Genomic DNA, 18,952 nt, shown 5'->3' with positions numbered 1-18,952 from the left:
AAACTCTTCTCTTCCGTGAGCACTTTACCTCATAAAAAAATAAATAAAAAAAGTATATATATATTCCTGTAAATTCTCGCTTATCGGGCTTATGCTACTCTGAATAATGCCTGAACTTCGTATTTTGAGCACTTCTTGCGTTGTTTTTTGCCTCTTCACGATGACTTGCTTAATTTAGTCCCAATTTGTAAGTCGCTTTGGACAAAAGCGTCTGCTAAATGACTAAATGTAAATGTAAATATATATATATATATATATATATAATAAATAGCAACAATTTGCACATCAATGAGTTTAGACAACTTAATTATGTTCAACCAACAAACTTCACTGAGGAACTTAAAAATGTGTGTTTATGCTACAAATTATTAAGCTGATTACTCAAGTTGCTCCAAATATTTTAACCATAATTGAGTGGTTGGGAATCCAATTAAGCATGCAGGGAAGTGGAAACACTGCTGAATTTTCAGAAACAGAAAATTGGCCACTGAATATGAATCCCCACCTACAATCAACTTGCTCGGACTACCTGTTCACTTGGTAATCTTTAGCAAAAGCTACACAATGGCAAGTGGAAATATTGGTATAATTCAGCCATATATGTTTGAACTTTGAACCAGAAACTGATACAGAAAAAAAGAAGAAGAGAGAATTATACAGGGTCTACAAGTTGATGCATCAGAATGGTAATATGTAGCATGTTCCCGAGTCAGACAGATGCCTTCTAAAAATCAGCATCCTTAGAAACGCTCTGAACATCACAGAAGGTCAGTGGAGAAAGTTCATCATATCATAATACATCATTATGATATACTGTATATTGTGCCCACTGTGTTAAAATGCCCACCGAGCATGATAGGATTGGTCACGTTTGTGATCGCGTTTGAGAGACATTTGGTACACTGAAGTTTTAAGGTTAAAATATGAGCAATGGCAATTTGCACATGGTTTGTCAAAGTATAAACACCACAGATTCAGTGTATAAACAACATTACTTGATTTTCACCACAGGAGGTATTTATATTACACACATTATTAAATTTATGTATTATATTATTATTTCAACAAAATTAATTAAAATAATGTTTGAAACTTAAAATGTTTTAATTAAATCAATAAATCAGAATTTTTAACTTGCAACCACACATTTATTTAAGTTGTGGTAATGGATCCCCTAAATTTCTTTTTAGAGTGCAGTCAACATAATATCTAAAAAGCATTAATGTAATAGGAAGAGGTGGAGCCCAAAGAGGAAACTATATCCTTTCATGGTGAGTGACAGCTAGAGTGAGAGAGAAAGAAATGTCCATTACCATTAAGACAAACAGCACTCCTGGTGTTCCGGCGCCTACGGCACAACCACACTCCAGTTGCCGTCAAAATATGAGCTGCCACAAACAGCACTGGCAAGAAGATCTCTGGATCAAAAAGGTCCATAACTTGATCTCAAACTTAGAATCACGTCTCAAACTTCAACGTAACAGCATCTACAAAGAGAATTAAATTTGCAATTCTGGTCCACTACAATCTGCATTGCTTGGATCCTTCCTTTTCTCTTCTCCTCTCTTCTTTCTATTTCTCTAGTTTCAGGCGTTAATCTCTCAAATTTAGAAATTGAGAAAACGTTTTACTTTTCTCTCCAACTTTAACTACTTTGAAAAAGTAACTGCATTGAACTGAGTCTTTCCTCTCTCTCTCTCCCCTCCCTCCTCTCTCTCTCTCCGACACTCTTACTCTGAATTCCTTTCCTCTGAAACAAGTGGCATACTTTTAGCTATCGCTCCAAGAGCCGTTATAAACCAAATGTGAACAGAGAAACGCAGAAAAACTAAAATGAGCAACAAAGTTTCTCTTCTCTTTGTCTGCCCACATGGCTGGCAGCTTATCCTTCCTGTACGAGACTGTGCATCTACATTGGCGCGTGTTCATGCGACGTGGATGTGTCTGTTTATGTGTGTGTATCTCTGTTGCTATGAGTAAGCGCTGCTGCTCTCTTCCATATTTACACGAGACCTTCTACGGAGAGCATCCTCTGTGAGCGCTGCACTTGTCTGAGGGGGAAGAGGCAAATAGTGTTGATGGGTGTGTGGTGGCGGTTCCCGTGATCTCATTTGGGGTGAGTTACATTCACTGTATGTGTGAATGACATGAGAGCTAACTGCATGGTGTTACAGAGTCGTTCTGGCATCAACAGCCTTATTTGTTCACTGAAATACTGTGTGTGATCATAGTCCAGTGATTCAGCATGACTAAGTGCAGAATCAAACTGTAAGAATCTTTGACTGTAAATAGAAGTTTTTCAGCTGACCTTACACAGAGCACAGATGGTGTTATGACTCCAAATGCATGTCATTTTGGGTGTGCCTAAAGATGTGTGCAACGGCATGAAGCTATCGGCAGAATCGTTGTGGTTTTGCGGTGACAGGTGGGCACATTAGCAACCGGATTCACTGGAACGTGTCATACGATGTCATGTGCCCATGTGGGGAACATCCAGTAATCTTTTACCAGCGCTATAGTTCTGTCCAATTACGGATAACCATTTGCCGGACATCGTCTTCACGTTCTCTGTTGTGTGTCATGTATTAAAAAAGTGAAAAGGGGAAAACACGAGAGAAAGGGTTTTTTACAAAAAGAAAGGGTATAGCGTGACAAGAGGAGATAAAAACGAAAGTGACTGAGGGCGAGTGTCACAAAAAACTGAGTAACAGCTGCAAATCTGCGGCAGCAGTGTCAAACCACTCGGGTTCTGGTTTACATGCTGGTTACAAGACCTACTTTAAAATGAAGACAGAGGAATGGAGACAAATTTAAAGACATAATATTTAAACGTCATAAGGTTTTTAAAAATAAAGTTTTTCATTAATTGAAGTAAAGCTAAAATAAAAACATGAACTTGATGAAAAACTTACAATTAAAAATGTATATATAGATACACAAATAATATATGATAAGATAAGTTATCAAAGTTATCTTATATTATCACAAATAAGATAAGTTTTCAAAGTTTTAGTGTCAGTACTACATTAAACTACTATGTCCAGTATAATGTTGAATATAATGTATAATAACGCAATAGGGGAATATTTGTGGGTCCTGATAATGCCAAATGTCTTATGATACCAGTAAAAAGTGGCCTACATTATTTTAAATATATCTATTCAGTGACAGAGTGCAAGCATATTCGTCTAAAACAATCCTGTATTTTCAGCTTCAAAATAATGAATATTTTTATTCTGGTGTCTCTATTGTCCTGTTTATTGGTTTTCAGCACCAAGTCCAATATATAATAATATATATATATATATATATATATATATATAAACACACACATATACATATATACATATATACATATATATATATATACACATACATACATATATATATATATATATATATATATATATATATATATATACACACACACATTACACTTTATATAATTTCATTATGTATATGGTGGCTTAATTCTGAATTGACATCACTTTGTCAAATTCATATAACATATACAGTACATGTTGAAATTATGCATAACATTGCAATTCTGTCCTTGACAGACCTTGTGACTTTCACTTACTGAAATATTTCCTAATGCATAGGTCTGTGCATTTTCTACTCTAACTAGTCCTCAGAACCAGGATCCTCTCAAGCTAACAATCTGGAGATCACTAAATACTTACTCACCAAAACACAGTTAATGACACATAAAGCAGCACACACTTCAATACAGCAACATGATCTCTGTGCAGAAACACACAAAGGTCAAATGAATGATAATAAGACGACAGCAGCAAATGCCATGGAAAGCCCAGCTCATAAGATCACGGGTGTTCCTGAAGGTCCGGTTCAAATGCTACTGGAAGACAGAAGAAACACAATGAAGTCTGTTTGCATAGTGCACAGTGCACATCTACAGGGCAAACAGTATGTGACGCATGACTTTCACAGGTAAGCTAGGGAAATGGACAGATAACATGGAGAGACAGAGAGGAGAACAAGGAGATCTCTAGCAAATTTAAATATGACATTCAACCAGCAAACTGACAAGGTCACACTGATGTCTAACCCAGACGCACACACTGTAACCCAAAATATAATTTGGTGTCCTTGCACTACAATATGTCATCACCATTTCTGTCAGGAGTTTCTCCTCCAAATCAAACCCAAGGTCACAGGAAATGTGCTGACCGCAAACAAAAGGCAGGGTGTATGGAGAAGGCGGAAGAAATACCGCTGGGATCAAGCACATTCATGAACAATATGGCTCCCGTCACAGCCAGCATTATTTTCCTGTAACAGCACTAGTTTATCAGTGTAAGTATTTATAAGTAAATCCAACTTTACCAACTAACTTAAAGGATACTTAAATAAAGAAATAAATATAGGCTATAGCAAAACGTAAACTATAACATCGCACAATCTGCTAAATGCGAGTAAAAGGCATAAATATACAACGATATTATAAACATTAGTATCATGATTATCTGTAAAGCTAATATAAAATAGCGCTATAAAAAAATGTACTTGACAACCAATTAAGAATAAGTGGTTCATCTGTTCTTTCATGTTCTGAAAGAACATTATGGAGAGTAAATAATGACAGAAACTTTATTTCTGGTCACCTTTTGAAAAATGTCTGAACACAACAAACCTCTAAATACACAAACTTAGCTAATAAATAATGTCCACATAATGCTGGCAGTTGACTGTAGTACTTAGAAATTATGATAGGGGGCAGTGTGGTAACAGTCAAGCATGTGAAGGCACATGGCCCAACTCTCTCATTATTAATCCAAAGGCTGTACTGCCACTTCTAATACCAACGACAGTCACACTTAACAACAAGTAACATCACTGCTCTCAACTGGTCTCAGATCTGTTACTTTTCACCCGCCTGATAATGACGACAGATGTCAGTAATCTGCCAAACATGGCACAGGTGAAGCAACACAGAAACTCAGGTGAAACTGACACTGATCATGAAACTGCAGAACTATTAATCTGGAATTTAAAGAGATAAGCCTAATTAACTCACTTTAAAGTTTCACAAATACCAACCAAATAAACACATAGGATTTCAAACTCTTTTTATTCCAAATAAAGTTCACGATACTGACTGGCTTGCTGAAGAGTAACAGGTAGAGCATGCATGTCTTGACAAGGTGAACGGATAGCACTAAACACGTGTAACCCATCCCTGTTTAAATATGCCTGAAGGTGCAATTAAAAGATTACATCAACCTGAGCTGCAGACTGACTTAAGACAAAGGTTGATGTAAGGATACTACACACACACAGCAGACAGCACACATGCTTCCACACAAACAAATACAACTGAAAGAGGAAAAGCTTAACGCAGGTTTAATCTCATCTCTCAGCCCATCTACAAAAACATTTTGTACAGACAGTCTGAGTATACTCTAAATATTGCATGCATAAAGCAGCCCTGTGGAACCTTTACAGGGACAATTATTTTGATTGCAAAAAAAAAAGCATTTTTTATATAAATAAATAAATAAACAATTTTTTATATTATTATTATTAAAAAAATTCAAAATTTCACTACTTGCATATAAAATATACTGTTTTTGAGATTTTATACGAAAGAGAATGAGATGAATGCACAGGACATGAAATGGGTGAAAAAGAAATCCCAGTGTGACCACCAGGTGGACCATGCAGTGCCGGTGCTGACAGATACAAACTAAGCTCATGCCAGGATAGGGCCTCTTAGACAAATGCGAATGGACCACCATAAATAAACCTAGCTAACTATCACCGCGTCAGTTTGAGGGGTCACCCTTTCATTAACTGTCAACACAGAGTTCGTCTTTAAAGTTCATCTTCCATGAAGTCATTGAACCCAAAGAGACGAACTGAGTTTGTGTGTCGGTGTGTGTGGACACTGACACCATGGCTGCGTCAGAGGCGATGCCTGAGCTGCCTGGACTCAGTTCAATGCAGTTTTAAAAGGTCCTATTTATTGAGCCACTTTTGATACAGCAGCCAGGAAGTGAAGCACAGAGTCATTAGGCAAACACAGAGAGACAGTCCACACGGTAGGAATGAGGTGAGGAAATAAAGAAAAGATTTATTCTCACACCTCTGTGGCGAAAGAGCGCAAGTCTCTCATCCCTCTCTTTCACCCAGGAGCCAAACCTCCAGAGCTGACGACAGGCTTACTTAATCACAGGTTAATAGTGGGAAAAGAATTGAAGGGGGGAGTGGGGGAAGGGATATGGAGAGAAAGAAGGTCGTGAGAGAGACAAATTTCAAGAAGAGGTCAGGGATTGGAAAGGACAGAGACCGGGGGAAAGAAAGAAAGAAAGACAGAAAAGATAAAAAGAAGGGGTGGAATGTAGGGAGGATACACAAATACAAGAGAAAGAAAGAACGTTACCAACACCTCCATTTTCCCCCGGCTCCTGTCATCACCATGGCAACCCGTAAATTAGGTATCGGCCTTGCCCTCTGTCACCCACTCGACCCCTCATAAAAGACCACTATGTCCTTGTGTGGTGCCAAAAGAGACATCTACCACAAAGTCCAGTTAATCATCTCCTCCAGTGGAGGGAACTTGGGAAAGTTGACAATCATTGACCTCGACTTTGCCAAAATGTTTTCAAAAGTAAAGGTGAGACGGTAAGTGTTGTTTGATGCCATAAATATGGCCAAACTAGGTAAAAGTACGGGGCAAAATTTGGAGAGATAATACTGAAATTAGGGATATGAATTAACCCCTAAATATACTTCAGTTTTTTTATGTACATTAGGGTATGCATTAAGTAAATTTCATCATCAGCAAAAGTATGCGCATATTGTACGGCCATAGTCCAATTTTTCAAACCCTAATTACCCTGTACGATCAGCTCACGGGTCGCCATTAATTTAAAAAATAAAATAAAAAAATTGGCCACAAGGTGGACAAAGTACTGGAGACGGCAACAACAATAGCACTGACAAGGTGCTGACAAAAGGTTTAAAAAAAACACCCAATTCTAGTTTAAACAAGTGGGGAAATCTTTGAAAGGCTGTGTTCAAGACAAAACTTAAGTATACTTTGGGCTTTACGAATGTCCCAAATCAGATCGCAAAAAGCAATATATAATTTTTTTTTTAAATCAAGTCATGCAATTATGGTGTTCATGACTGATCATTGCTGAAACCTCCAAGTAAGCAGGAACTTGTGCCTATTCTCAAACAGAATGCTGTGTTTGAGACGGGTTTCACTGGGATGTGGAATGGTGCAGAGCGGGAAGCCTTTAGCATGAAGAGTTTCACAGCTAAGCTTTGTGTGTGCTCAGTGCAGCCAGTCATGCACTGTACCATGGGAAAGGGCCACCAAGAGCGTCCACTTCAACAAGAAGAAAGGCCTTGTGTCCATCAGCATGCGTGTCTGTGTGTGTATGATGTTAGTCATGCTCATGGGGTTCCATTAGGATGGATAAAACTATTCAAACTAGGCAGGTTTTACTTGAAAGAAAAAGGTAAATGGTAAGGAGGCCTAAATGTTGTCAAACAGTATAAATGCACGCTTTCTTAAATCGACAATGCATCAAATGACCAGTCGCTTTTCTAACGAGTCTGACCGCAGCTGCTTCATTAAGGAAAGGTAATCCGTTTTTAACGAGCCACTATGGGCCTGAAGCCCAAGCCTCACTGAGAAGGACGGGACCCTTGAGGGCTTCGGCTTGTTTGAAGTGTACCACATTGCCTAACTATAAAGGACAGGAGAGATTGAGGGCAAAGAGGGGAAAAGACGAAGCTTATAGAAGCTAAGAACAAGAGAAGCGGTTATGGCGTGTTTTAATTGTATGTGCTGTCAGTATCAAAATTAAATCATCCATCATGATCTTTGCAAAAGTTATGGTGAAAAACGTATTGAGCATACTTATGGTTAGGGGTTTTTCTGAGGCTAACACCACACAGGATAACTTAGCAACCATCCACAACACATTTATGTTGTGCCAGTGAGTTTTGAGCAGACACCACTCACATTTTCTTAAATAAAATTCAAGGTTAAATGGGTGTTTAAATTAAACGCCAAAGGAATAGAGGTGAAAATGGTGAGAGAAAAGAGAATTAGGTGAGATTTTGGGGCCAAAAGAGGGAAACTGAAAAAGAGAAGCATGGGGCCCCAAGCATCTATTCATCTGATCAACAGGCCACAACCAGTACAGAAGAAACAAACAAATATGCATGAATGTAAAAGCACACACACACACACACACACAAAATGCCTTCAGGAGGCCAATGTAAGCTGTCCTCCAGTTTATCCACCTGTTTACATTACAAGAAACTGTCAATATTTAACAAATCTCTCTTATGCAGTGCGATTTCCTGGTTTAATGTTCACTCTCAGTATATTTTATTCACATTTGCCACTTACTTTCTCTCCCTTTTTACACACAAGCAAGCAAAATAAACCCACTGGCAAGGCATATCTGCAATGATTTACTGGGATTTTCCCAAGTAATACAATTTTTCCCACGCTGCTGCAAGAAGAGCCCTCCAGAAATCAGAGGGAGTGTGACATCCAAATGTTTTTTAGGTTGTGATGTAATAGAAGTAGCGACATATCTCCTGTATTGTGACATACATCTGAGGTGAAACAGATAATCAGAAATGCCTGGACTAGTTCTTTCCATCGGTTGTTTATTGGATGGAGGCAGATCTGAATGCGAGCTTGAGGTCGATTTTAAGAAAGGGTTAAGGTCCTTGCACACTGAGTCCGAAATTCTCGTCTGAAAATTTCACACGTTAAAAAATAAATACGACCTCCCGTTGTGTCAATCACATTCACACATTGCCTCCGAAACTTTCGTCCGTCATAAAAAAATTCTGATCCGGTTTGATTTTCTGCGTTTTTCGCATCCGTAGCAAGCATTTTGAGAGGTGTTTTGACATTTCAGAAAAAAAAACGCAGAGGAAAATTTCAGACTCAGTGTGTGCAAGGACCTTTAGGGTTTAACTGGACTAAATTACTAGAGAAGTCTGGTGTATGTCACCAGAGAGCAATCTATCGTTTCACCAGAAGATCGAATTTGATAACAATGTGTTAAAAAAAAATACAAGCTCAAAAAAAAAAAGAAAAAGAAAAAGAAAAGAAACATATGCATGGCTTAATTGTTCACAATAAGATGCATTTTGAAAACGAACAATGATACCTTACAATGCTGCCTAGGTTTTATAACAGCACAAGTATTATCATTCCCATGATAAAGCTGCTATCCAAAGCTATAATTCTACTTGACAAGAAGGGAAGGATGATAGATTGGTGATCGCTGATCATCAGTCTTTTGCTCCTCTTCAAATGAAAGGTGCTTTACCATCTAGATCCACTTCTTTATCTTTCTGCATCAATGCCACTAAGCTCAAGCTCAACTGTTACATTTCAATTCAGACTGAAGGCGCAATATGTGTCATTATTGCACAAATACTTAAGGTTAGGGGTTTTTCAGAAGCTAAAACCACTCAGGATACCTTAGCAACCATCAACAACACCTTTTTGTTGTGCCAGTGAGTTTTGCACAGGCACGACTCATATATTCTTGAAGAAATTCAAAGTTAAATAGGTGTTTAAATTGAACGCCAGAATAAAAACAGTACAAGTTTTCGATTTGAATTTTTTGATGACAAATCAATTGCAAAGAAAATATAATGGCAAAGGTAAAAAGAAGGCAGTAAGAACTTGTCAATCTCCCACCATAATGAAAGCCTGTTAGCCTGAGAAAGTTAATTGTGCAATAAACATCAACCGGTATCACTTGATAGTTCTATAAGTGGTTTAGTTTGAGATACAGAAAGCAGATGTCAAGGTGGAGAATCAATATGAGAAACAGAAACAGAATACAATTGTGTAAGCCAGAAGGTCAAAGGTATGTTGTGGTATTATAAACATGTTTTTATTGACAAAAACTGATATGAAATTAGCTGCCTTAAAAGGTTATTAAATACATAAGCCACAACAAAATGCAAGATAACGTCCATCAGGTGCCCTTCTAAAATTATTATATCTGATTAATTTAAGCAAAACCCAAAACACATGCAACAAGCTTAAATCTTCTCAAATACAACCAAGCAGAACTGATCTATAATTTAGAAAAAGATGCATCTAAACCAACAACGACTGGTATGAAAAGGAAATGACAGGACTGAAACCAAATCAAAGCCCCCGAGCTGAAACATGGGAGGACTAGCAGAGAGAAATGTTCGCGTGAGGAGTCACTATCACTAATGTCTCGTTTGAGTCAGTAGGGGAGGAACAGAGTTGCAGTATGAAAATGAGCAAGGCTCAGGGGACTGCTGGGAACTCCCACACAAAACACATATCACGGGCCTGAAACAATAGATCTTCCCACCAAAATCTCTACAGCCATAATTACTCTCTTATTATCCTCTGTGATTATGGAGACAGCAACCAGTCGCATAACTTGGTCGCGGAACCTTAAGTGAGCGCGGTTCACCACTATACGACAAGATACTATCTAACAGAGCTGTGCATTCTGGTAATAAAAAGCACCGCAGTATAAAAAATTGACCATGGTATGACAACATGACTTTTGTATCTGACCAATGTAACATTGTGCTGCTATTCAGAGCAGTTAGGTATGGTCCATGCAGTATGAGGAGTAAAAAACTACATTGCCTCATCAAAAAAAAAAAAACTAGTGTAAAAACTACATTGTTAAATTGGTCATTTGGTTTCATTCTGTAATTTATTCACTATTGTTCAAAAGTTTGGGGTTGGTATTTTTTTTTTATGTTTTAAAAAGAAGTCTCTTATGCTCATCTCTCAAGCTTTTTGATCAAAAGTACCATAAAAGTAGTAATATATAATGTTATTGCAATTTAAAATAACTGTTTTCTATTTATATATTTACAAAGCTGAATTTTCAGCAGCCATTTCTCCAGTTTTTAGTGTCACATGATCCTTCAGAAATCATTCTAATATGCTGATTTGCTGCTCAATAAACATTTCTTATTATCATCATCAATGTTACAACTGTGCTGCATAATATTTATGTGAAAACCATAAAAAAAAAAAATTGGGATCCTTTGATGAATAGAAAGTTCAAAATAACAGCATTTATTTGAAATAGAAATCTTTTGTAACATTGTACTTGTCTTTATGTTCTATTTTGATCAATTTAATGTGACATTAAATTGACATTTTTGAATGGTACTGTATATAAATGTATGTGTATACATATATAAAAGTGATTGCATTAAAATGTATGAAATTTCAAACTCAAATGAACACTGAATCTATGAAATTACTTTATTCGCCACCTAAGGCTGTTTAATTGTTGCCTAAGGTATCAATACCAATGTGCCAGAGACTGGCATCCTACCAAAGCCAAAATTTGGTATCAATCCATCTTAACTACACAGTGAATGATTTGATATGGTAATGAAAAACTTTAAAACACACTTTAAAAAGGATCAACTTAAAGAACATCGATACAACATGGCAACAGAATCAGCACTGAACTGTGCAGTTAAGCCACATTTAGGACATTCCCACAGAGGGCATGACAGGACCGTTTAATAACGTTTTTAGCATGGCATCATTCCACAGGCAGTGTTATTGCTGTTTTGAAGTTGGTTTCTCATCTGGGTCTGCCACACCCAGCTGGCCCACAGGAGATATGCAGAGTGCTTATCTCTGTCACTGCCTTGGCCTGTGCGCACTACCATACTAGAGGACTCCTTCGTGACTTACAGTATGAGCATCTCCGTTAGGGCGGTAAATAATATACTACTAATAAAACAAGTAAATAATAAATCAAAAACATTAATTATGTATACGTATCACTTTACATTGTGAACAGAGAACCTCCACTAGTGACAATTTTAAAATGGTGATAACTGATTAAAATGCCATTAAATGTTACTGAAATTGTCAAACTTCAAACTGGAGCATGCTGATGAATGCCAAATCAAAAAGGGGGCACAATCTTTTGGATCGAAACTGAATCTAGGTTTTATGTTTTACATAACTGACACTTGTTATTTGTTGTAACAATTGTAACCGCAATGCAGGGTACTTATATATTTTTATATGAATATATCAATTAAGCAAATAAATAATCCAACTATATAATCTGTAATCTATATAATATATAATAATTTACACGGACACAAACATAATTACACAAGCATGCACTCACAAGCAAACTAGTCTGAACTTTGCTCTATGGGCAAAACAAAACAAAAAGAGGGAAAAACCTGAACTGTAACACCGTAGAATTAGCCAGTGAGAGATAACCAGGAAATCATCCCTCAGCCACCAGTGGTGTATCCGTTAAATCAAATTACCTGCTATTTTACAACTCTTAATGTAACTAACATGATCCAGGCCAGGCACTCCGGCACAGAGCCAGTGACAATGGCAGGGAGGTCGTGTGAGTACATTTGGTTGGCCGTGAGGTCTGGTGGCAGATCAGAGGCTTGTTATGGTATGTGATATAAATCAAGGGTAGGAAACCCATCAGGGCTAATAGTCTGCTGATCAGTAACACCAGAGCACTCGTGGCCAAGTTTACTTGAAACAGTCAGAAGCCTGCAATTACAGCCAGCACTTCTGTAGATTCCGCATGCGTGACAGACTTACACGAGACAATAGATATACTGAATACTAAGGGGGCAGGATGTGATATGAGGTCAAGTATACCAAATTACCAACGTTACAGGTTGGCTCACATAGATGGTTATCTAATGCATCAACCAATGTTTGCTATTTTGAAATGATTTCCATTAGTCAATAACCTGCCCATAGGCAGTTTGTGCACAGTTTTTTTCCAAATATAGATGTGAGCATCAGGCACAGAAAAAACCCTTACCAGTCAAACAGAAACAGGAAATTATCCCCTAGAATTTCATTTCGCAATTTGAATGTTCTGACCAAAGGAAGGTGAAAGTGATGCTTGGTCATGCAACCAAAAGTTTAAAAAACTTTAACTTTGAACTCACTCTGATACAAGTACTGACAAATGAGAATTATAAAGAGACAGGAAGAGTTGCCGTTTTGGAAATAACAGTGTCCATGATAAAGAAAAATATCTAGATTAAGAACAAAAAAAATTATGCTAAAAATCTTTAAAAAGAAAGGAAAAGGGGTAAAAAAATCGAATCTACGTCTTGATGAATTATAATTTTTTTCCTATTTATTCACATGACAGTTGCATCACCTGACATGCATTTTTAAATGCATTTCTGAATAAATTAATAGAAAGGGGAAAAAAATTCTCAAATTACAATTCTCTGCATCCTTATTTCAAACTGATCCGACCTTTTACATCCTCAAAACAGATCTTACACATTCCAATTCTTCAAACATCATGTCTGAAATTTGTGAGCGCCTAAGGCTCACGTTGACATTTATGGGACAGCTTTACAAAGCTTTGCAGTATGTAATAAATCATATGCTTGCACAGATGGGGAGTTGGATGGTGCAAAGCTATTGTTCTCTGCCAGCTGTCTGACTGTATACATGTAAGAGGTGGGGCATGTATTTTGATGAATAAATGCTGAATATGGACTCTAGTGTACTGCCTGAATCTCAGCTGAAGAATGCAATCTGTTTTTTAAGAAGCCTAAAGGGCACAACAGTAAAGACCTAAGTGAGAAATGTGTGCAAGTGTGTTAGAGGATGGACTGTCTGTGGCTTGGTGGTGAGCTTGCAGAGTCTGAGCCAGTGTTGAGGGGTATTGAGCCTAATCAGGGTTAGCTGGATTATAGTTCTGGGGGGAGACGGCACAGCAAGTCAAGCCTCAGTGACCAGATTTCAAGAGACAAACACTACCAGACGCACATACCTGCTGTTCTAAACTACACTTACACCCTAACTCATTCATCTACCATCTGTCTTCAAACACTGTCCAGGTGCTCAAACCTGTAACATCATCCAGCGAAAACAACAAACCCACATCTATACCTTAATTCTACTACACTCAATACTATTTATAGTCATCTCTGGTTCCATGAAGAACATTTAACATCCATGGAACCTCTCCATTGCACAAAAGGTTCCTTATAGTGAAAAAGTGTATAGACACACACTGAATATCATTCAAAAGACAGAGAACACATCACTATCTTTAACGACCTTATATGACTTTAACTAGGCAGTAGTATCCTAAAAAACATAGTCTCCTTGAAGCTTAACCTGATCAAACTTGTTTTGGCAATTTAAGTTATATATAATAACCTTTCTCGACAGTATTTTGGGATTGGCCTGGCACAGGCAAGCCTTAGACAATAGTGTTACTGTCTAGGTATATTACTAGGGTCCATAATACCCTCCCCACCCACCCGTGTTGCTCCATATGGTCAACACACTTGCGGTTGATTCCATCCACTAAAAGCCTGTGCAAATGTCGGCCCCATGATCTGGGATTGAATTACAAAGGAAATAAATACCGCACCATCTTCAATTAACAATATAAAACAAATTTAAGGTAACTTTTTGGCGACATCTGAAAAAAAAACTAGAAGGGTATGTTCAAGATGCCGGGTGTCATTTGAAGGTTTAAACGGATAGGTTCTGAAATCTGTGTAAATGAATAAGAAGTCATATGGCTGTCAAGTGATCACAGCAAGAAAGAGAAAGTCTGAAGATGAACTACTCCCTTTTAAACAAATTATGACCATTCAGCACAGCTGCCGGAGAATACACCCTCCCTGTTCAAAACACACACACATACACGTAATAAACTCAGACACTAAGCCATTATTGTGGGCAGGATTATCTGAAGGACGACACCAACCACTGACACGAGCAAAGCGTCAATTACCCCACCATCCTCAAATGTGATGGCTCAATAAACAGTTAATCACTAATAACTAGTGACTGACTTAAAGCTACCATAGCAACGTATTTGAATATTTTGGAGTGCCTAAGGGAAGGTGAACAGGTGAGTTTACTTTGATCTCAATAGCCTTGATTCACATATTGGTGCATTTGCTTCCAAACGACTGCGACCAGCTAGTCTAGGAGCAAAAATCTCCACTCTTAGTCTTAAAAATCTAGAGTGTCCACTCTTAGTATCCGCATGCAGACACTGTAGACACTACAGAGTTAACAAGCTAATGTACAACAGCCGACCTCTTCATTTGAATCTTGCCTGCAGTTTACCATCAATTTAGCTCTTACCATGCTCATGGGGTCAGTCACAGAAACATGGCATTTCAGCTTTACAAACAACTGCAACACATGCACAGGCTGAGAGTATAAACTATGTGGAATATTTTATACAAGGCAAACGACCAATCAGCAACAAAATATACTGAATGAAACCAACCTCTCTTTTCCTCGAGTTCCTGAAGATACTGTCGGTATGATGCCGCGGCGCTCATTTCGCCACGGCAATAAAGGAGAAAACAGAACTGAAGAAACTAAAAATAGAGGCTCTATGGGTAGAAATGGAAGGTTAGAAACTGAAAGGAACAGAGGTTGTTCCAAGTTTGTTTAAAAGGCAAAGAAGCGGGAGAGGCCACTGTGAAAATCTAAAGGCTCCATGGAATCCAGCAAGTCACCAATCCATAGCCAGCAGGGAAATCCAGTCGCTCACTTCCTGTTCCTTTCTCTTGAATGTCTTATAAATCGCTGTAGTTTGCACTCAAGTCCCTGTGTGTGTGTACCAGCCGGCTTGTCTGGTAGCTCTGAGAGAGTGCCGCGTTTTAGAGCCGGATAGAGGAACTGTACTTTGACCACAAGACAGGTGATGTCACTGCCAGAGCTCGAGCATGTGTTGCACTCCCTGTGTGACTCAGGCTTCGTGTGTATAAATCGCAAAGGACATTTTTACATCAATATACTGGGCTGTGTGTTCAGCTTGAACAAACAAATCCTATCGCTATCTCATGATAGTCATTATGTTCTCTGGCTCTATCAAATATATGAGAGAGTATATCTAGGACCCACAAAGTGATTTAATTCAAGAATGTAAAAAAATTAAATTACATTTAAAGCTGAAATATACTTTGAAATAGTTTCCGTTCATTCTTCCTCTACCAAACTGATCTAAAAACTGATTGCAGTCTCTCTCTTTAGTTACTTTTTATCTTGGAGGAAGGTAAATAAGGTACTGAAAGATCTAACAGCCCTTACTTTCACCTTCTGTCTAGAGTTCAATAGTTTAAAAGATTCAATATCTCACTCCAAAACAACAACACTACTTTTACTTGAGGCATAATCTACAAAAAAAACCCATGTGGGGTTAAGCATTATAATCAGTGAACTTTTGACGAAAACATAACAGAGATTTTCCAGACAAAACAAATCGTAAAAAGTCAAAAAATTCACAGCCACAACATCTTAACATTCTCACAATTCATGTGGTTTAAAAAAGCACTCTTACTCAAGCACACCCAGAAGTCACTAATGCCTGTGAGAATGAAAATCTCATGTAGTATTTAAATGACTGAAAGCAATTAGCAGTGATTAGCTAAAAGGACTGAGAAAAACATTATTTATTATATAATCAAAGAGAGCATGGATGCAATTGAACAGCCCATGGATGAGTGAAATAGAGAGATGGGCAAATATAAATAAAGATAAAGTGGAATTACATTTACACTGTATTGAACTAGAGTTTTTCTATGTAGGGTTTGTCATGGCACATGGGATGTGTCTGTTTTGTAAATGCAAGTTATAGGCTAGATCTTATTGTGAACGATCTATTTAAATTTTTCATTATTTCCATTTGTGTTTCCAAAAAAAAAAAAAAAAAAATCAATCATAAAAGATCTCTACATCAACACCTAAAGCTGCTATGTTACATTTACTGACAGATGTGTCAGATTACAAAGCTTCATTTTTGTTTTTGTCCAATTTTATTTTTGTCTAATGGGTGAGTTACCAAAGTGGATCTAATGGATTGGTCAAACATAATTATAAACAACAGAAACACAAACCAACCACCAATTCAGTGAAATTGCTTTCCCCACAAAACCATTTAGGGTGTAACCGTGAGTGCTAGGGATGGGCATTTGATTAAATTTTCTTAGTCGATCGTCGGGAGAATTAACGATCGACTATCGATTAATCATTAATATTTTTATATTGAAATTCATTATTTCTTTAACTTTTTATAAATTAAAAATGCAATGAAAATACAAAAATACAGTTTGTTTGTCCTCGATGAGATCTTTATTACAAGAAGATCAACTTGTGGCAGTGAAACTGGACGTTCGGTAGACTTGAAGATTCCTGCGGTGCTCTAAACCAGCGGAACCTGCAGCTGCGAGCCGGCGTTCTTAAACAGAGACCCATGGCCACTTCATCCGTTTTCTGTGATCGGATAGCTATCCGGTCGTGAAAAGACCAAATCTAAATGCCCTCCGAAACGCATTCGAGACGGATTTAAATCCGATCGCTCAAACCACTTCAGGAGGAGATCTGAGACGCATTCCAGACGAAACTGGACAAGAGTAAATGCATCTGGTTGTTGAAACCACATATGTAAATTTGACTTATCCCAAAAATGATAAGAAATAAACGTGTGAGAGCGTGTTATAGGCTATATGTCATGTTATATCCAGATATGACGACGCTACTTCAACACGCATCACCACAGATGAGCATCTATTCATCAAGCTAACGTGCAAACTATCGCAAATCAAAGTGAAAGTCATTCATCAACACACAATCATCTTCATTAAAAGTAAAGAACCGAAATGATCTTACCAGGGCTGTTGCCGCAATATCTTGTTGCGGTCTTTGATTTAGAAAATTTCGCTGATGATCAATAAAATGCAGCTCATATCAGTTGCTTTCGATGACGTGCAACAATTTAAATATGCATATAGCGCGGGAATTCAAGATCGGATTTATATCCGTTTTGCAAAAACACATTTATGTGACCAGGTGTAAATGGAATCGTTTTGATAAATCAGATAGCTATCCGATCTGAGAAAACGCATGAAGTTCCCATAGAACTTCTGCACCAGTCTACTGATTTCTGTTGAGAAAGATAAGCATGTTGACATGATCTGGGATCAGACGCGACCGCCACCTGGTGACAGCCAGTCCAGCCGCCGAAAACACCCGCTCTGAGGGGACTGACGTTGCCGGGATGCACAGGTACCTCCGCGCTAAAATTAATTCCATTGCTTCAAGACTCACACTACGCAACGCAACCTGCATTAGTTTAATCGATAACAAATAAACGTGATCGACGAAATTCTTAACGATCAATTATCGATCGTCGATTAATCATGCCCATCCCTAGTGAGTGCACGTGTTGTGTAGGATCAGAGATCTGTCTTACCTGATTTAGAGGCACAGCATTAACAGCACAGCATCAACATGAAAGAAAGACAGAAAAAGAAAGATGTTAGAGAAGTGAATCGAAAGAATATTACTCCATTAAATTATAAATGACAACAAAAGCATACAGCGAAGAGTGCTAAAGGTTGTACAGGGAAACACACACACATACAGACACATGCAAACATGCTTGAACTATTGCAAAAGCCAACTAACAGCCTCTCATTTGTCTGGAAAAAAAGCCACAGCCTCCACACAAGATGGAAGTATTGTTTGTTAAACTGTGTGTCGCAAAGATGTTGACCAACCTAAAATTAAAAATTCAGATGGAGAAAATCTATCAAACCATTATGGCAAGCCTGTCTGCATCACTGAACCCATCAGGGATTTTTTCTGCTTGGTACATAGAGAGGTCAGTATGTCAAGGGTGTCAGACCTCATGGGAAAGAGTAATGGTGTGGCACACTTTAATATCCTTTAATATTCTCTGCCACAGCTGGAATGAAAGTCCCACATTGCACCAGTGCTAATGTGGAGGAACACTCCCTTCCCCCAGCAAAAGATGCAGCTCTGCACACTAGTGGTGTACACATGCCTCGTCTTTCTCAACTGTTTACGTTCACTTAAGACAGAACATACTAAGTTAGCTAGGATACTTGCCAAGACGGCCATGTT

At 38.0% G+C, this 18,952-nt stretch overlaps 1 protein-coding gene across 7 annotated transcripts in view; it reads right to left on the bottom strand.

Annotated features, from left to right (window-relative positions):
- macf1a (microtubule actin crosslinking factor 1a) overlaps positions 1–18,952 on the bottom strand; it is a 165,943-nt gene that overhangs the window by 112,261 nt on the left and 34,730 nt on the right. Inside the window, exon 1 of one of the 7 annotated variants that reach the window (XM_082186999.1) lies at positions 15,309–16,634. The exons of 4 other annotated variants lie outside the window; for them this stretch is intronic. In XM_082186999.1, coding sequence (XP_082043125.1) covers positions 15,309–15,363 — 55 coding nt within the window. In that variant the 5' untranslated portion in view covers positions 15,364–16,634. Of the gene's footprint in view, positions 1–1,313; positions 2,936–15,308; positions 16,635–18,952 lie in introns of those variants that run through there. 2 more of the 7 variants (XM_082187010.1, XM_082187000.1) reach the window with 2 other exon arrangements.

The sequence above is a fragment of the Leuciscus leuciscus genome (assembly GCF_965113295.1).
Source record: "Leuciscus leuciscus genome assembly, chromosome: 12".
In the NCBI taxonomy this organism is placed as follows: Eukaryota; Metazoa; Chordata; class Actinopteri; order Cypriniformes; family Leuciscidae; genus Leuciscus; species Leuciscus leuciscus.
This window is presented reverse-complemented; position numbering and strand designations above follow the sequence as displayed.